Source organism: Vidua macroura, chromosome 16, assembly GCF_024509145.1.
Source record: "Vidua macroura isolate BioBank_ID:100142 chromosome 16, ASM2450914v1, whole genome shotgun sequence".
Lineage (NCBI taxonomy): Eukaryota > Metazoa > Chordata > Aves > Passeriformes > Viduidae > Vidua > Vidua macroura.
Genome location: NC_071586.1, coordinates 632,092 through 646,813, shown reverse-complemented (window position 1 = coordinate 646,813; position 14,722 = coordinate 632,092). Strand labels below are relative to the sequence as shown.

The 14,722-nt window shown below is 45.5% G+C and overlaps 1 protein-coding gene across 5 annotated transcripts in view; it reads right to left on the bottom strand.

Annotated features, from left to right (window-relative positions):
* The window catches only part of IFT140 (intraflagellar transport 140), an 83,382-nt gene that overhangs the window by 1,291 nt on the left and 67,369 nt on the right, over nucleotides 1-14,722 (bottom strand). For 4 of the 5 annotated variants that reach the window (XM_053991568.1, XM_053991567.1, XM_053991566.1 and 1 more), the window contains 10 exons: nucleotides 7,439-7,616; nucleotides 5,057-5,247; nucleotides 3,926-4,021; nucleotides 3,445-3,577; nucleotides 3,212-3,355; nucleotides 2,690-2,818; nucleotides 2,301-2,483; nucleotides 1,400-1,606; nucleotides 1,026-1,238; nucleotides 780-946 (listed from right to left, as the gene is read on the bottom strand). In XM_053991568.1, coding sequence (XP_053847543.1) covers nucleotides 780-946; nucleotides 1,026-1,238; nucleotides 1,400-1,606; nucleotides 2,301-2,483; nucleotides 2,690-2,818; nucleotides 3,212-3,355; nucleotides 3,445-3,577; nucleotides 3,926-4,021; nucleotides 5,057-5,247; nucleotides 7,439-7,616 — 1,641 coding nt within the window. The remainder of the gene's footprint in view (nucleotides 1-779; nucleotides 947-1,025; nucleotides 1,239-1,399; nucleotides 1,607-2,300; nucleotides 2,484-2,689; nucleotides 2,819-3,211; nucleotides 3,356-3,444; nucleotides 3,578-3,925; nucleotides 4,022-5,056; nucleotides 5,248-7,438; nucleotides 7,617-14,722) is intronic. The other variant, XM_053991569.1, reaches the window with a different exon arrangement.

Here is a 14,722-nt window from a genome sequence, read left to right as displayed (position 1 = left end):
AGGGAGGTGGGGATTCTGCCCTGTCCTGCTCAGATGAGACCCCCACCTGCAGAGTTCCCTCCAGCCTTGGGGTCCCAGCACAGGCAGGACATGGAGCTGCTCGAGTAAGTCCAGAGGAGGCCATGAAGGTGTTCCAAGGGCTGGAGCCCCTCTGGACCCAGGCTGGGAGAGCTGGGGGTGTTCATCTGGAGAGAAGGCTCCAGTGAGACCTTAGAGCCTCTTCCAGGGCCTAAAGGAGCTCCAGGAGAGGTGGAGAGGGACTTGGGACAAGGGATGGAGGGACAGGACAAGGGGGAATGGCTTTCTCCTGCCAGAGGGCAGGGTTAGATGGAATGTTGGGAAGGAATTGTTCCCTGGGAAGGTGCTGTGGCTGCCCCTGGATCCCTGGAAGTGTTCAAGGCCAGGTTGGAAGTGGCTTAGAAGAACATGAGGTAGTGGAAGGTGTCCCTGCCTATGGCAGGCTTTGGGAACAAGATGGTCTTTAAAGTCCATTCCCACCCAAACCAGTCAGTGATTCTGTGATTTTATGATAATCACCTTTCTGGCTACACCTCCCTTGGTCCATATCCTTCTCTTTCAGGTTACCTTTCTATCTTTAATGCAACATTTTAAATGCACTTTTAAAAATTACATTATGGTTTCCCTGCTGGAAAAATGTATCAGCAGCTTTTTTTTTTTCAGCAAGCTGCAAATTATTTATTAAACTTTAGGTGCTGTTACAACTTCTATTCTGGTATGATATTTCTGTCAGTTTCTGTGCTATCCATGCTTCAGCTCACCTCTGAGCATGGATGAACCGTTTCATCAGACTAATCCTGCTCTGCAGGTGACCAAGTTTGCTTTCCTGTTCCACAGGGCTTCTGGCCTTTGCTTTGGAAAGGCACTTGTATGCTTCTGTCAGTGCTCTGTGGGCTTTTTCATAGTTCTGATACTCATCGATTTCTACCTGCAAGAGGAGAAAGGAGATGGTCTTGCTCCAGAGCCAATAAACCAAACACCTTCAGCAGTCACAGAAAGGGCAGTACCTGAGCACATGCATCATAGAAACCTGCCAGGAGGTCAAGGGCCCCTCCTTTGGTGTAGAAGCTGATGATATTTGCAATAATCTTTGCATCCTTACGCCAGTCCAGTGACTGCAGGTAGTTGGCTGCCATGATATAAATTTCTCTCTGTCTGGAAACTCCCGCAAAGAAGATAATTTTCTCAGTATCTCCAGATTTCAGCAATGCCCTCATAGCCTGGCAAGGGAAAGAGTAGCACAGAGGGAGAAGGAAAAATATTGTGAATGCAAAAGCGCAATCAAGATGGCTCAGAAGTTTCATCTGGGTAGCTACCGTAGAAAGTCTGCTTCAAGGTTTATTTTTCAAAACACCCTCATTTTGAGGCTATCCAGGCTGACCTTTAACTTGTTTCCTGCTTGTGTGTATTTCTTGGTGGCAATGTGGTAGTTGCCTTGTCTCATGCAGCAGTCGGCAATTTGCTCCAGCAGCTCTCTCCGGGACTCCTCAGAGAGATCCTGGGACTCCTTGGAGACTGTCATCTTCTCGGCCAGCTCCTCAGTGATGGTCAGGTTCTGTTCCAGGCAGAGCCGCAGAGCTTCGTGGTACTGATGGGAGCAAGAGAGCAATGAGATGTTGCAAGCACTAGCATGATGCCTCATGTTTGCTTGCGGTGTAACCTACAGAAATCAGCTAGAAACAGAGGTAGCTGAGGATGCTCTGTCTGGAACACTGGGCTGTAGTTACGTGTCTCAACATCAGCCCTTCTTCAGGCACACACTGTCCCATTTGTTTGCTAAGAAGAGCATGTTTGTTCTTCCATGACAACATTGCTCTCACATAAGTGTGCCACGAAAGATTCAGCAATTTTGACTCTGAACATGAGATTTTCAGAGACATACAAGTCAGGTTTGTTAGGCATGATCAATAGTAACATTTTCAGAAAATACAAATAGATTGAAAGATTTTGTTAAATATTTTGGTACTTCCCATTTAAGAACAAATTCTGAGTAGGCTATACAAAAGTTTGTAGTCCAGAAAAGGGCTATGGTACCCTTGCAAAGTGTAGAAGAAAGCCAGCCATAGGAGCTTGTTAAAGAGGAGTGAGCACAGACTGGTCTGGTACCCAGCATTTTGGCAAGGCTGAGCTGCCAGTGCCTCTGAATCGCTGGCTTAGGAGGAATCTTGAAATTTACAAGTGTCTCTTGTATTTGTTTATCTGCACAGATGAATGGCTGTGTGCAGGTACACACCTGTTGTGCTCCTCTACCTGTGCAGAGGGGACCAGAGGGCTCAGCTCACCTTCTTGGCTGTGAGCAGCAGCTCCATTGCCTTCTCATACTGAGCATGTTCAATGAAGAACCCGGAGCAGCGTGCGAGCAGGGCTGGGTCGGATTTCTCATCCAGGTCCTCAGCAATGAGCTGTAAGGCCCCGAACTGCTGCGTGGTGAAGGCCAGCTCCAGGGCTTTGGAGAAGTGTCCTGCCTGCAAAATTAGGAATGAGGCTTCAAAGACTAGAATGAGCACTAAAGAGCCAGTTCACAGGGCACCCTGGCTTAATAAAGCATTACTCACCATGAAAAAGTTACTAATAAGCAGGACATAGTAAGCACCACAGCTGATTTAACATTCCTATGCTGTAGGAACTGCTTCAGTGTAAAGTTTGGGAGTTTTTACTAGAAAACATTTACCTTGTGGTATAACATAACAGCTCTGTCCATTTGATCCCCCTTTTCCTCATAATAGCAGGCTGCCTCTATCATGTCTTCTGGTGAGCTCAGGAGAGCCAGGTTCATCAGCTGATCATTTAAATTATTCGCCTGTTCAAAAGCAAAAGGTTTGGCTCTGGGTGTGCACACAAAAAATTTTGTAATTCCAGCTTCTGGCAAGCCTGTGTCTTTATGCTGTCCCATAGTATTAAACTCTCACCCCCTTTTGCGTAAAACCTCTACAACCCAAGTGATTTTCAGCTTTGATTATGATTATTTCTTTCAGGGAGTTTCTGATGACCTGTTTAAGAAAATACATTTCCAAACCACGAAGGCTTTATTGATCCACCTTTGGTAGAAGAGGTCCGCAAAAACCAGGACCAGCTTCATCATGGGCTGTTCCAAGAGCAGGCAGTGTCTTATGGGACAGAACAGGCACAAACACCTTATTCTGCCAAAGGGCAGAACACTGCTGGTGTGGGCACACTGTGCCTCTCCGCATACCTTGCACAAGCGGATGGCGTTGTTGAATGCCTGGGCCCGGCTGTAAAAGTGCACGGCCTGCTTGATGTCCTCCTGACTCTCATACTGGCGTGCCAGGTGATAGGAGGCTGCCCCATTCCCAGTTTCATTTGCTATTTCAGCAGCCTGCAGAGAAAATTGTACAGCTTTACTTCATGTCCATGCTCCTCCCAGGAATGAGAACTCTGCTAGCAGGTGGAAGCAGGCTGCCTTACCTTCTCAATGTTGCCTTGAAAGCAGTGAACACGGACTAGGGAAAAATAATCCTGAGCCAGTGCATAGTATTTTAATGCAGATTCCATGTCTGACTGGCTCTCCAAGTACTGTGCCCACCACTTCCACAGGCTCCTGGAAAAGCAACAATATTAACTACAGCAATGAGAACTTACAGATGCTGGTTTTCACTCCTAGAGAGCTTGAACTAAAGACTGAACACACTTAGTGTGTTCATGGTTTACCCCACCCCAAGTGTGACACTCCCAAGATCTACACTATATAGGAAGTCAGCCTGAATAACCAATGTGGCAGTTCTTATGTAAGTCCAGCATAAACCTGAAAAGCTGTTGGAGAGTCATAGTGGATAAGGCAGGGGTTGAATGAGACTGAGAAGATTCACACTCTGTCATCCTCGCATTCATCAAAAATTGTATGTCAGACCTGACAGCCCCGTGTAGAAGGAACAAGCATGACACTGACTTGTCTTTCCTCTTGTTGATGTAGTTCTCCAGGGCTTGTAAGTCTTCAGAGAGCATTCGAGGTACCTCAAATCTGTGTGTGTCTGACTTTTCATAGCTGTAGAGAAGAAGAACATATTAGATGTGAAATGACAGCCTCCTTATTAGGTCTCTATGTGTAAAACATCTATTTAATATTGTTTGCCAGCCATGAACAGACAACACTGTCAACAACTGCTTCAGCTGTATAAGTAAGTTCACTGTAAGACCAGTTGCAGTCCACCAGCATCGTCAAAAGTTAAAAGTTCAATGGTACTGCCAAGCACTTGGAATTAAGGAGGTATGATCTTCATAGCACACAAAATACTTTAAAGTGCCAGTGATGGCCCAAAGAAGTATTCCAGAAAGTTCCCCAAGCATCAAGCACATCTGGCTGGGCAGGTCACAAATGGCCCAGGCTCCACATTGTACCACCCACTGCAACATCAGCCTTTACCAATGCTGAGAGGTCACTGCCCTTCCCCAGAACCCATGTCTCCTAACCCCACTGCCCACCATGGCCATCAGTGGGTCTGCCTGAGCACAGCAGAGTTCTGCTTTGATTCTGAACAGAATTGACCTTATTGGATGGTGATGATGATGATAATGATAATGGGAACTTTCATATTGGAAAACTCATAAAAAAAAGATCTCAAACAAGAAATACAAGACATCAAAAATACCCTCCCCTAACTTCTCATGGGACTTGGCAGTCACAGGAGAGGATCAGCCACCAGAAGCAACCAAATCAAACTAAATTCTGCTTCAGCAGTTGTGTCTGGGACTCTCGGGAAAAGCAAATAATTTTTTTTTTCATGAAAAAGGAAGGAAAAGATGGCAGTGGTCTTCCAGAGACAAACACAGGACTGGATATGAGTGGGTTTTAACTACTGGCCCAGACAGACTCTTGACTTTTTAAGACACTACACATTATTTGCACGGGAGGGTTGCTAGGAGGTTTCACTGGGAATGTTTTCACTCTGAGATAGAAGGCGCCAGGAACAGGAAAAGACTTTAATTATTTTTTACTGGTCATCATCAAACATACTCCTTCACCTATCTTCACAGGAGAAAGAGGCTCCCAGTCCCCCAGCTACACCCAGCTGGTGCTTACTGGGTGAGTGCCAGGCTCTGCTGCCCTGTTGCCTCCAGGTGCTTCGCATAGTTGTAGTGGGTGGTGCGCAGGTGGACCCGGTCGTGAGCCTCGGCTGTTTCAATGGCTTTCTGCCACTGGTTGGAGGCCTGGTAGAACTTGTTCAAGAGGTCATACCGTTTGCAATCCTTGTACAGCTGCTCTGCGTCCTCCTGGGAGAGGAACACCCAAAATCCCCATCAGCCCCGACCACGCTGCGTGTCAGTCACACCAGGCACTCCTTGCAGCAGTTTATTAGTGCAGGGCATTGCAATGCAATTAAAGCAACAATCATTCAGTCAGAGGGTTTAACCAGCTAAATATATGTGTCCTGGGATAGCATGTTATTGGGAAACAGGATGGTTATATAAAAATAAGGAAAGCACTCAGATCCTGACATTTATTGTACAGGATTGCCTGGGAGGGAGGGGAGTGACACAAGCAAGTCATCAATGATCAAATGCTGTCATCAGGAGTGTGAATCGCCAGAAATTGAGACATGCTTAGGTGGGGGTACAGCTACCAATCATGCTGCCCACCCAGGCGTGAGGCTTAAGAGAAGATCCTGGCACTCAGGCTTTGAGAATTAAGGTGTTGCAAGCCAGGGAACCCCTGTGGCCTCACAGTAGATCTCAGAGGTAGCAATGCTGTTCATGGACAACTGAGCTCCATTCCTGGGAATAAATGTTAATAATTTATTGCAGAATTAGAACAGGAGGGTTTTGCCGGTGCTGACGCAAGGGCAAACAAATTTGGAACTATTATTTTTATTCTCTGAAAGGTTCTAACTCCTGTGGAAGGAGCATTTTCCTGCTCCACCCAACTGCTGTCCAGCTGAACACTATATTTAGTAAATTGAGATTATCTGTCCAAGACAGAAAAATGCTTTCTGTCTCTTATTGTTTCAAATTTTAAAAAGCACAGAAAGTGGAAAAGGTAGATGCCTGCCCTAAGATTCTGTAGAAGATGGAAAAAGCAGTAGAACTGCATTTGTTTTGCTGTAGTTCTCTTCCACCTCTCCAAACAGATCTAAATATCCAAGAGAAGAAGCACTGACACTTTTCAGCCTCATAGTTTTCTCTGCCAGGAAGCCTTTACAAACATTTAGTTTGAATTTTCCTTTTTTCCTTACCTTTAACTCAGAATAGTCACTCTCTGTCTCTTTTTCTCTCTCATACTCATCAAATAACTATAGATTGCTAAATACCTTTTCAAGCCAAATTCTAATTATTTGGCCATTTTCACAGATTTCCTTTTCTGTGAAATCTTTCCAAGAGCTGAGAAATTTGCATTGATTTTCTCTGAACCTTTTCCAGTTCAACAACATTTTTTTCTGTAATGAGATACTTAAAGGCTGGAGGTCATCATTCCAGCTGTAGCTGCCCTGAATACATACACAGGAGTTACCAAATCCAGGCCCCAGGATTTGGCACCTCCTCAAACGTGGCACCAAACTGATTTTTGCTGTCATAGCGCCTTGCTATTTTTTATCTAATTAAGTATTTCCTATAGACTGTGGGTTATTTCATAAATTTTTCCCCAGTTTTTCCCTCTGATGGATTGTATGCCTGGATCTCTTATGGTTCCCAAACTAAAAATTTCTGACTTTCTTATGGATCATTGCCAAAGGTATTAAATCAGTGGAACACTAATTCCCGTCTAACTAGCACCAGTCAATTTTCAATCCATATGACAATGCTGGTCTCAAATCCAGCTTAGATCTCACTTCTACTGGCAATCAAAGGGAATGAAGACAGACATGAGACACAAGGTCCACTTTGGGGTGTATTTGCTGCCAGGTTAGGCTCCAGATGGGGGAACAGCCAGATCTTGTCCTCTGGCTGAGCTGGATCCAGCCAAGTTCCTGCTCACACAGTGGGAGAAGTCAGGATAGAAATCTGTGTGACTAGGCATCCCTGGGACAGCACAGGCAATGAATGTGACTGAACAGAGCTCTCCAGCCTCACAGGAAAAGTCTATTTTCCCAAAATTCCTTCAACAACCTCAGGTCAGCCCTCACTCTGTTACAGCACACAGCTCTAGCCTTTTACTCTAGAAACAAATAATTTCAAAATGGAACTTGTGTTCCATATCAGAACTTAAATATTAGAGCTCCATATCAGAGCTTAAAACATGTTTGTTGAAACATTTTAACTATAATAAAATACAGCCTTTTTAAAATCCAGTGAAAGCTAGAATTATTAAGCTTGGAAGAGGCTTATGCCCCAAGAAAGCAGATTTTTGTTAAATGTTTCACACATAAAACAATCTTTCAAAGATGTTTCCTGTAGTCAGCAGTTTCTTTCACTGAGTAAATTTTCAGAGTCTGATATAAACCCTTCACAGCTTGGCTGTGGGATTTACCAGCATGCCCAGCTGGATGGCCAGCACAGCCACCCTGGCCTTCTGCTCTGGCTCTTGCTCAGCCTCCCGCAGTGCTTTGGCTCCTCTTGCATGACCCATGTGCCCCAGGCAAATTTTGGCAACATCGAGCCTCTGAGTCTTCACACACATGCGAGCCATGTTCTCCCAGACAGCCTCACTGCAGGAAATGGGAAAGAAAAGGAGAGCTGTTATTGTGTAACCTGGAAGGCAAGTGAGGTGTGAGGAGGGAGAGTGTGAAAGGGAAAACCATCAGTAACTTGGGAATGGGGTGACTGTAACAGAGACTCCAGCAGCTGTGTGAAGATTGAAGAGGAACAGAAGCAGGCTCACACACAAAGGTCAGTTCTTGAGCTAAATTACCCTAACCTTAAGGAAATATTGTGGACTTTGATTTACACCAATGTCTAAACAACAACAGTTACACCTCTACTCTGGAGACAGGCTGAGAGAGCTGGGGATGTTCAGCCTGGAGAAGGGAAGGCTCTTAAGAGCACCTTCCAGTGCCTAAAGGAGCTCCAGGAAAGCTGGAGAGGGAGTTGGGATGAGGGCCTGGAGGGACAGGACAAGGGGGAATGGCTTTAAATTGCAAAAGGGGAGATTCAGATTGGAAGAAATTTTTCCCTATGAGGTTGGTGAGGCCCTGGCACAGGTTGCCCAGAGCAGCTGTGGCCCCATCCCTGGAAGTGTTCAATGCCAGGTTGGACGGGACTTGGAGCAACCTGGGAATAGGTTCATCCCCGCCCAAAGCAGAGGTGGGTAGAACTATATGGTCTTTAATGGTCCACAATGGTGGGTAGAACTAGACATTCTCCCTTCCAACCCAAACCAGTCCATGATTCTATGTTTGCATGTATATAGACATTTATCATGTGCCCATCCTGCTGTAGCTGCAACCTATAGACAGTCACAACTCCCACAATGATGTTCATAAATCAAAATTAAAATTATGAAAAAAGTCTTAACCTCACAGGAAATCTCTTGTTGCAGTCTGGAGTAGTTTAAATATGAACAACTATTGGGAGCCCAATTGTTGTACTCAGTAATAGGGAATGATGTGTAGAAAAATTATAAAACAACCACATTCTAATTTAAAACTTGCATAAAACGGGCAAAAAGAAAAGCCTTGTGATGCTCAGAACAAGAACTCAGGGCTATGAGCTTGGAGTTAACACTGCAAAGTCCCCTGACCAGGCAAAGCAGGATGGGCTGAGGACCATGCTCCTGGCTGGAATGGCTGGCGGAATTGCTCAGCAGAAGGAGCACAACAGAATTGACCGTCACAGAGTGGGACAAGCAAATATTTCCAGAGATTTTATTCACATTTGACACTCTTCAAAATTTCATGCAAGTATGTTTGACCAATAAAAAACATGAGCATTCAAAATAAGATTTTTTTCAATGTCACCCTCAGCAGAGGTACAGTCTGTGCAGTTCTCAGGCACCAACACAGCACAAAGTAAAGATCTAAATTATAAAAGCAGGGAAAAAAGAAGGAAATAATAGAATATAATGACACTTTATGACCTGCCACCAAATTCCCTTCCAGTTTTCCTCGGATTAAAATGTTTTTCTGTTGCCAGTGGCTGTGGGAAAGCCCTGCACACACAGGAGAAAGTGACTAACTGGGAAGCAGCAGAACAGGTGAACCATGACGTGCTCTTCAACACATACACTAAGAAAAGGCACAGGAAAAATTCTTTGCATAATTTCTTAAGAATTAGAGCATCTTTTACTTGCAGTGCAACTCATATAAAGGTTGCAGGTATTAATCAACAGAAGTAGTACAGACTTCACTGACACAAATGGTATAGAGAAAATAAAAAAAAGAACAGAAGTGATAAATCAGGGACAAATTTCAGAAAGATCAGAAGTGTTTCTGGTTTAGAAAAGCAAAAATGCATATCTGAGTTCTGCCTTTCTTACAACTGAGTAGTATTCAAACACAGCCTCCTCATGCTCTTCTCCCGAGCTGTGTCCAAGCTCCCCAGCTGAGGAGCCAAAAGGAAGACTGAAATAAAGTGTGGTAATTTCAGACCTGGAAGGGCCTGACAGAAACCATCACCACTTAATACAAAAATGCTACCTTGTGTCAGCAGATGTAACCTTCCTAATTTTGGAAAAGTTGGAACAGTTTTCTCTTTTATTCCGGACACTATCTGTATCTGGAATTGGGAAAAGTCGTAAAAACACCTTTAAAGAACATTTACATGATCAACATGATGTTAGTTATGTTCACCTGGCTTTGACCAACACAGCCAGTTGAGTTCTGTCCTTAGGAAAAACTGCTGAAGGCTGTGCCTGGACACAGCTGTGCTTCACAGCACTTGAGGAGAAGTACATTTTCCAAGCTCTACAGTGTGCCAGAAGATGCTGCCAACAGCCGGTTGGCTTGGGGTAAAGGAATGCACGTCTGTGCTGGGTTTTGTCAAGCTCACTAACAGTGAGTTTCTGAAAGGAAATCAAAGTCTTCCTTTTTCAGAGCTCTGACAGCTCTCAACTCCCTCCATGCAGGAAGATGAGAGTTCATGGGCTCCAACAGGCGAGCGGATGAGATTCTTATTTAGACTACAAGGAGTGGAAACTTTTGAGAGGAAACAGACTACACAGTGTATTTTAAAGTACAAAGTTAAAAGATAACGGTGTGCAGAAAGTTATAGCAGGATTTGCTCATCATCTCTCAGCTGTTCTATGCTTTCCTGGATGGCAACAACTCCTGCCAATGTCAAAATTCAGCAGGAGCTGCTGCCCCTAGGGAGGTCCTCTTTGGGAGCTCTGCCCCCACACACCTGCCTGTTGGCCACACAGGCACCCAGGTACCTCTACCCTGAGGAGCTGGAATTCTGCCATCCCACCTCTTTCTTCTACATTCCAAAACATTTGCAAAATGAACCTGAGAGTCTTGAGCCACAGGTATGCTGTGGGCAGCAACAAACGCAGAGGGAGAAATATCTACAGTTGATGTGCTCTGCAGTTGGTTTTATTCTGGCAAGCATTGTCTTCTCCCACCCTGGCTGGGCAGGGGGTGAGCACACCAGGCTCAAACTGCACCAAAGACACTGAATTTGGGAGTGTTCACAGCAGAGCACAGCTTGCATGGACTCACCCAGCACAGAGACCACAGCAAGAGATAAGAGGGACAGCAAAGAAAGGTGTCCCTGCTCATGGCAGAGTTGGTCCTTAAGGTCCTTTCCAACCCAAACCATTCCATGATTCTAGGATTCTGAGAGACATGATAAGAGCAGCTCACCAGCACAAGAACCCATGGCAGGTGAGACCAATGACTCCCTCTGACCATCCTTTCTCCTGCTTCCACCCTGCAGAAACACCTGAAGGAGTGTTTTACCTAAGGAACTCAGCCTTGCTCTGCCCAGAGCAGTTCCCATACCCCACTCGGTTTTGTTAGCAGCTGCACAGGGCAGAGCAACAGCTATGGTCTCCATGGGACTGTAGCAGACACTGGTTCTTTCCAGCAGACACATCCTTCACAAGAGGGTCTGATAAGGTACATGGAGAGGAAAGGATAGGGAAGGGGAGGGGATCCTGGCAGCACCCACAATCCAGTTCCATTTCTCTCTGCGTTTCATGAAGACCAACCTCAACCACAAGATGTGCAACCTCCCTGGCAGGCACACACCTCCAGCACCAGGGCAAGTTTTGCTGCCCCTCAGAAATGTGGGCAGATGGATGTGGGTCTGGTGAAGGAACAAAAAACAGGAGGTGCAGAACAGGTTCACTTAAATCCCAGGGAAAACCACAGTTTATCTCCCAACAGCTGCCTGCCGCCAGTGTAGTAAGCAAGCTGAATCTCTCCATGCATCCTAAAAGGCAGCAACTCTACTTTCCAGGCCTGGTCCTGCTGTCCATATAAAAATGCCAAGTAATATTTTTCCCTGCCCCCGATTGTGACTCCCAAGAATTTCCTGTTCTTCCCCTCCTCCTCCTTTCATCCCCCCTGGAAAGCCTCTCACATCTGTACTTCATCAGCCAAAGCTGGAAACTTAATGAAGCCCAGGCACAGCAGCAGTGGGAGCAGAGCCATGGAAAGGCATCCCAAGCAGCCTGGGAGCCCCAAGCCCCCCACCAGGCACAGGGATATACTGCTGCAGCCTGTGCTCCCAGGCTCCAGGCCACATTCACAGTGCCAGGGATTTGGGAAGCAAATGTTGATGCCTCTTAAGAGTGGACACAAATCTTACCACATATTTGATGAAAGTTTCCTTGCTTAATTCACATTTGTTTTTCTGTGGAACTGTGTTTACAGCATCCACAGTCCTCACAAACCCTTCTGTTCCCATGTATTTTTCATTGCCTATTTAGCACTAAAGTTTAAAGAAAAAATGCAATATTATTTAGAAGTGCTGGACATTTATATGTCTGAAGCATCTCACTGAAAAACCTTTTCTCCTTCTATTTAATGGGCTATATTTGGAAAATGAACATTGACCAGGATAAAAAAAAATCTCTTTTCAATTTGGGCCCCACTTTGTTGAACTGGACCCTATAACATACACATTATATATAACAAATTAATATTGCATTCTATAGTGTTATATTATAGATAATCACAGAACCACAGAATAGTTTGGGTAGGAAGGGACATCAAAAACCATCTTATTCCAAACCCCTGCCATGGGCAGGGACATCTTCCACTAGATTGGAAAACACTAAAGACTTGAGAAAATTAGGTTTTAGCTGATATAGCTAAATTAGGTTTGATGCTTTTAAAATAAAATGCATATGATCCTGGTTATATCTTTCCGTGGGGCTAAAAGACAACAAGGAACTAAGTAATAGATGAAAAGTTGTTAACAGTTCAATGAGACTCTTGATAGTGTTAATGATATTATATGAGCTACTCTAAGAAAAGTCAGGCATTTTTCATGTATGATCCAAACACTGAAAGCTGATGAGGCTACTCCTAAAAACTCTTCCCTAGCAGAAACATAACATTTGATAAAGCAGCTTCACAGAATGTATCTATAATATCCCATTGAATACATGGCTTTGTTCCAAACTTACCCTCATAAAACCAACACCAAGAGATTGCTCCATGTGGGTTGTATGACACAAACCCCTGTGCCCCACAGAATGCCATGAGTGCTGCAAAATGCACATCCTGCTGCCTGCTTGTCAGCAAAGAAGCATTCACTAAGGCAGTTTTTTATTAAGGATCAGGATTCTCATACTGTTTAAATTGAATATTAGGGAAAATTTGTTCATGGAAAGGGTGGTCAGGCACTGGCACAGCTGCCCGAGGCAGTGGTGGAGTCACCCTCCCTGGAAGGATTTAAAAGCTGTGTGGATGTAGCACTTGGGGACATGGGTCTGTGGCTAGGGCAGTGGTTGATCTTTTCCAACCTTTATGATTCTATGACTAGACTGATTTGTTCAGCCTTTGTAAAATAGAATTGCTATTGTTTTTAACATTACATGAGAAGGAAGCTTGGACCCTCCTGAAAATACATACTCAGACTTCATCAAATCACAAAAATCAAATGGGGGGGAGGCAGAAGCAGGTGTCAGACATTTCCCTAAAGGTAAATCTCTCCTGGTGTTATCTGCATGTAAACATCATCTGCCTTGCTGCTGAATGCCTGGCTTATAATAAACACAGAATCATAATAACAAGTAATCCAAGGGGTTTAAAATATGCAAAGACAGTCATTGCTGGTAGGAAATTTATTTGAAGAATGGCAGACACTGGTGTGCTTATACTGGAAGTTCTAAAACCAGTAATGTACAGAAACATGACCAATCACAGAGAAAAACAGAAACCAAAGATGCTACAGTGCTCTCAAGGGATAAAGATGTTCAAAGTACTTAAAACTTAATTTGTTTAAATATTAAAAATTATCAGAGCACATGGAGAAGGGTTGAGTTCATAGCCAGGTTAGGACATTCAACTTCAGTAGCTGAAAACTAATTATAGAAGCATATCTGCTTTACTGGAATCTCCCCCCCTTCTCTCACCAACAAGTCTTGAAAAGAAAATGTTGCCTTGTAAAAAATTTCAGACCAGTTTCTTTCAGTGTATTGGGTCAGGGCAGATCAGTTGGTTAGGGGCAAAGCCTCTTGTCTGGTAAGACGGAGCTGCTATAAAATTAAATCTGTTTGCAATCTAATCTATTGAATACCGGGATGTGAACTCCTGTGCCAGCCCCTCAGGTGTGGCAGTGCCTGGCGAGGCAGGTCTGTGCCTGGTGTCCTCAGTGCTGACCGGATGTCGTGCCTTCAGTTCAGTGTGCACAAGGCAATGCTACACTCGTGCGGTATTTGTGAAGCCTGAAGAACTATGCCAGGCTCAGCTCAGGAGGGGCATAACCCCAGGCAGTACCACCCGGCTGTAGGGTAGTGCCCACCAGAATCCCCGTCCTCCTCCCGGTGCTGCCGAGGCAGCTGATAGGAACAGCAAAAGCCGTTTGGAGTGCCAGTCTGGGCGAGAGCGCTCTGGAAACACCCAGGTTCAAGGACAGTTTGGAATACCCAACAACTCTCTTCAACGGGTTCAGCAGAGAAGCACCTGCCCTGTGAAGAGAAGCCACTTGCCCTGTGGCAGTCCATTCCGTACCGGGCTGTAGCAGGGACATCCCATCCAGCACACGGCAGCAGAGTTTTCACGCCCTGGGCACCGAGCGAGGTGCGCAGCGTCCCTCGAGGCTCTGCGGAGCCGGCACCGCGCCCAGCGCGCCGGGACTCGGGCTCGCCACACAGGCGACTCTCAACCTCACTCACACCCCAACACTTGCCCCCTGCTTTTGCAGACATCCCCAAACTGGGTTGTTATAGAGTTGAGAATCTCGAGATTTTATACTTCCTATTTATCTGCCACGGTCTCTCCTATGGTGCAGAGAGGACGCGGACATCAGGGCACCCCCGCAGCACTTTCGTCGCGCCGTCCAGCAGCGAACCCCAATATTGTTTTGCTTCTAATAAAAGGTATTTCAAAATCCCTCTCCTCGATTCGCTTCCACAGAGCTGATGCCCCGAAGGCTGAAGCTGGGATTTCCTTCTCTCCTTTTCCCGAGGAGCTCTGCTGCGCTCCCCGGGCTCTCCGAGACGCTGCGGGTCCCGGCTGGGGGCAGCGGCGAGGGGAGGAGGCTTGAGGCAGGGAGGGGGCTCTCCGAGGGGAGGAGGGACAACTTTAGAAGTCTCCATAGTCTCTTCCTTTCAGGAAACGCATCCTGTTAATGTTTGACTGCCGTGGCAGTGGCTCTTTTTTTTTTTTTTTTGCAGTCGACTACGCCCTGAGGCTCACCAAAACGA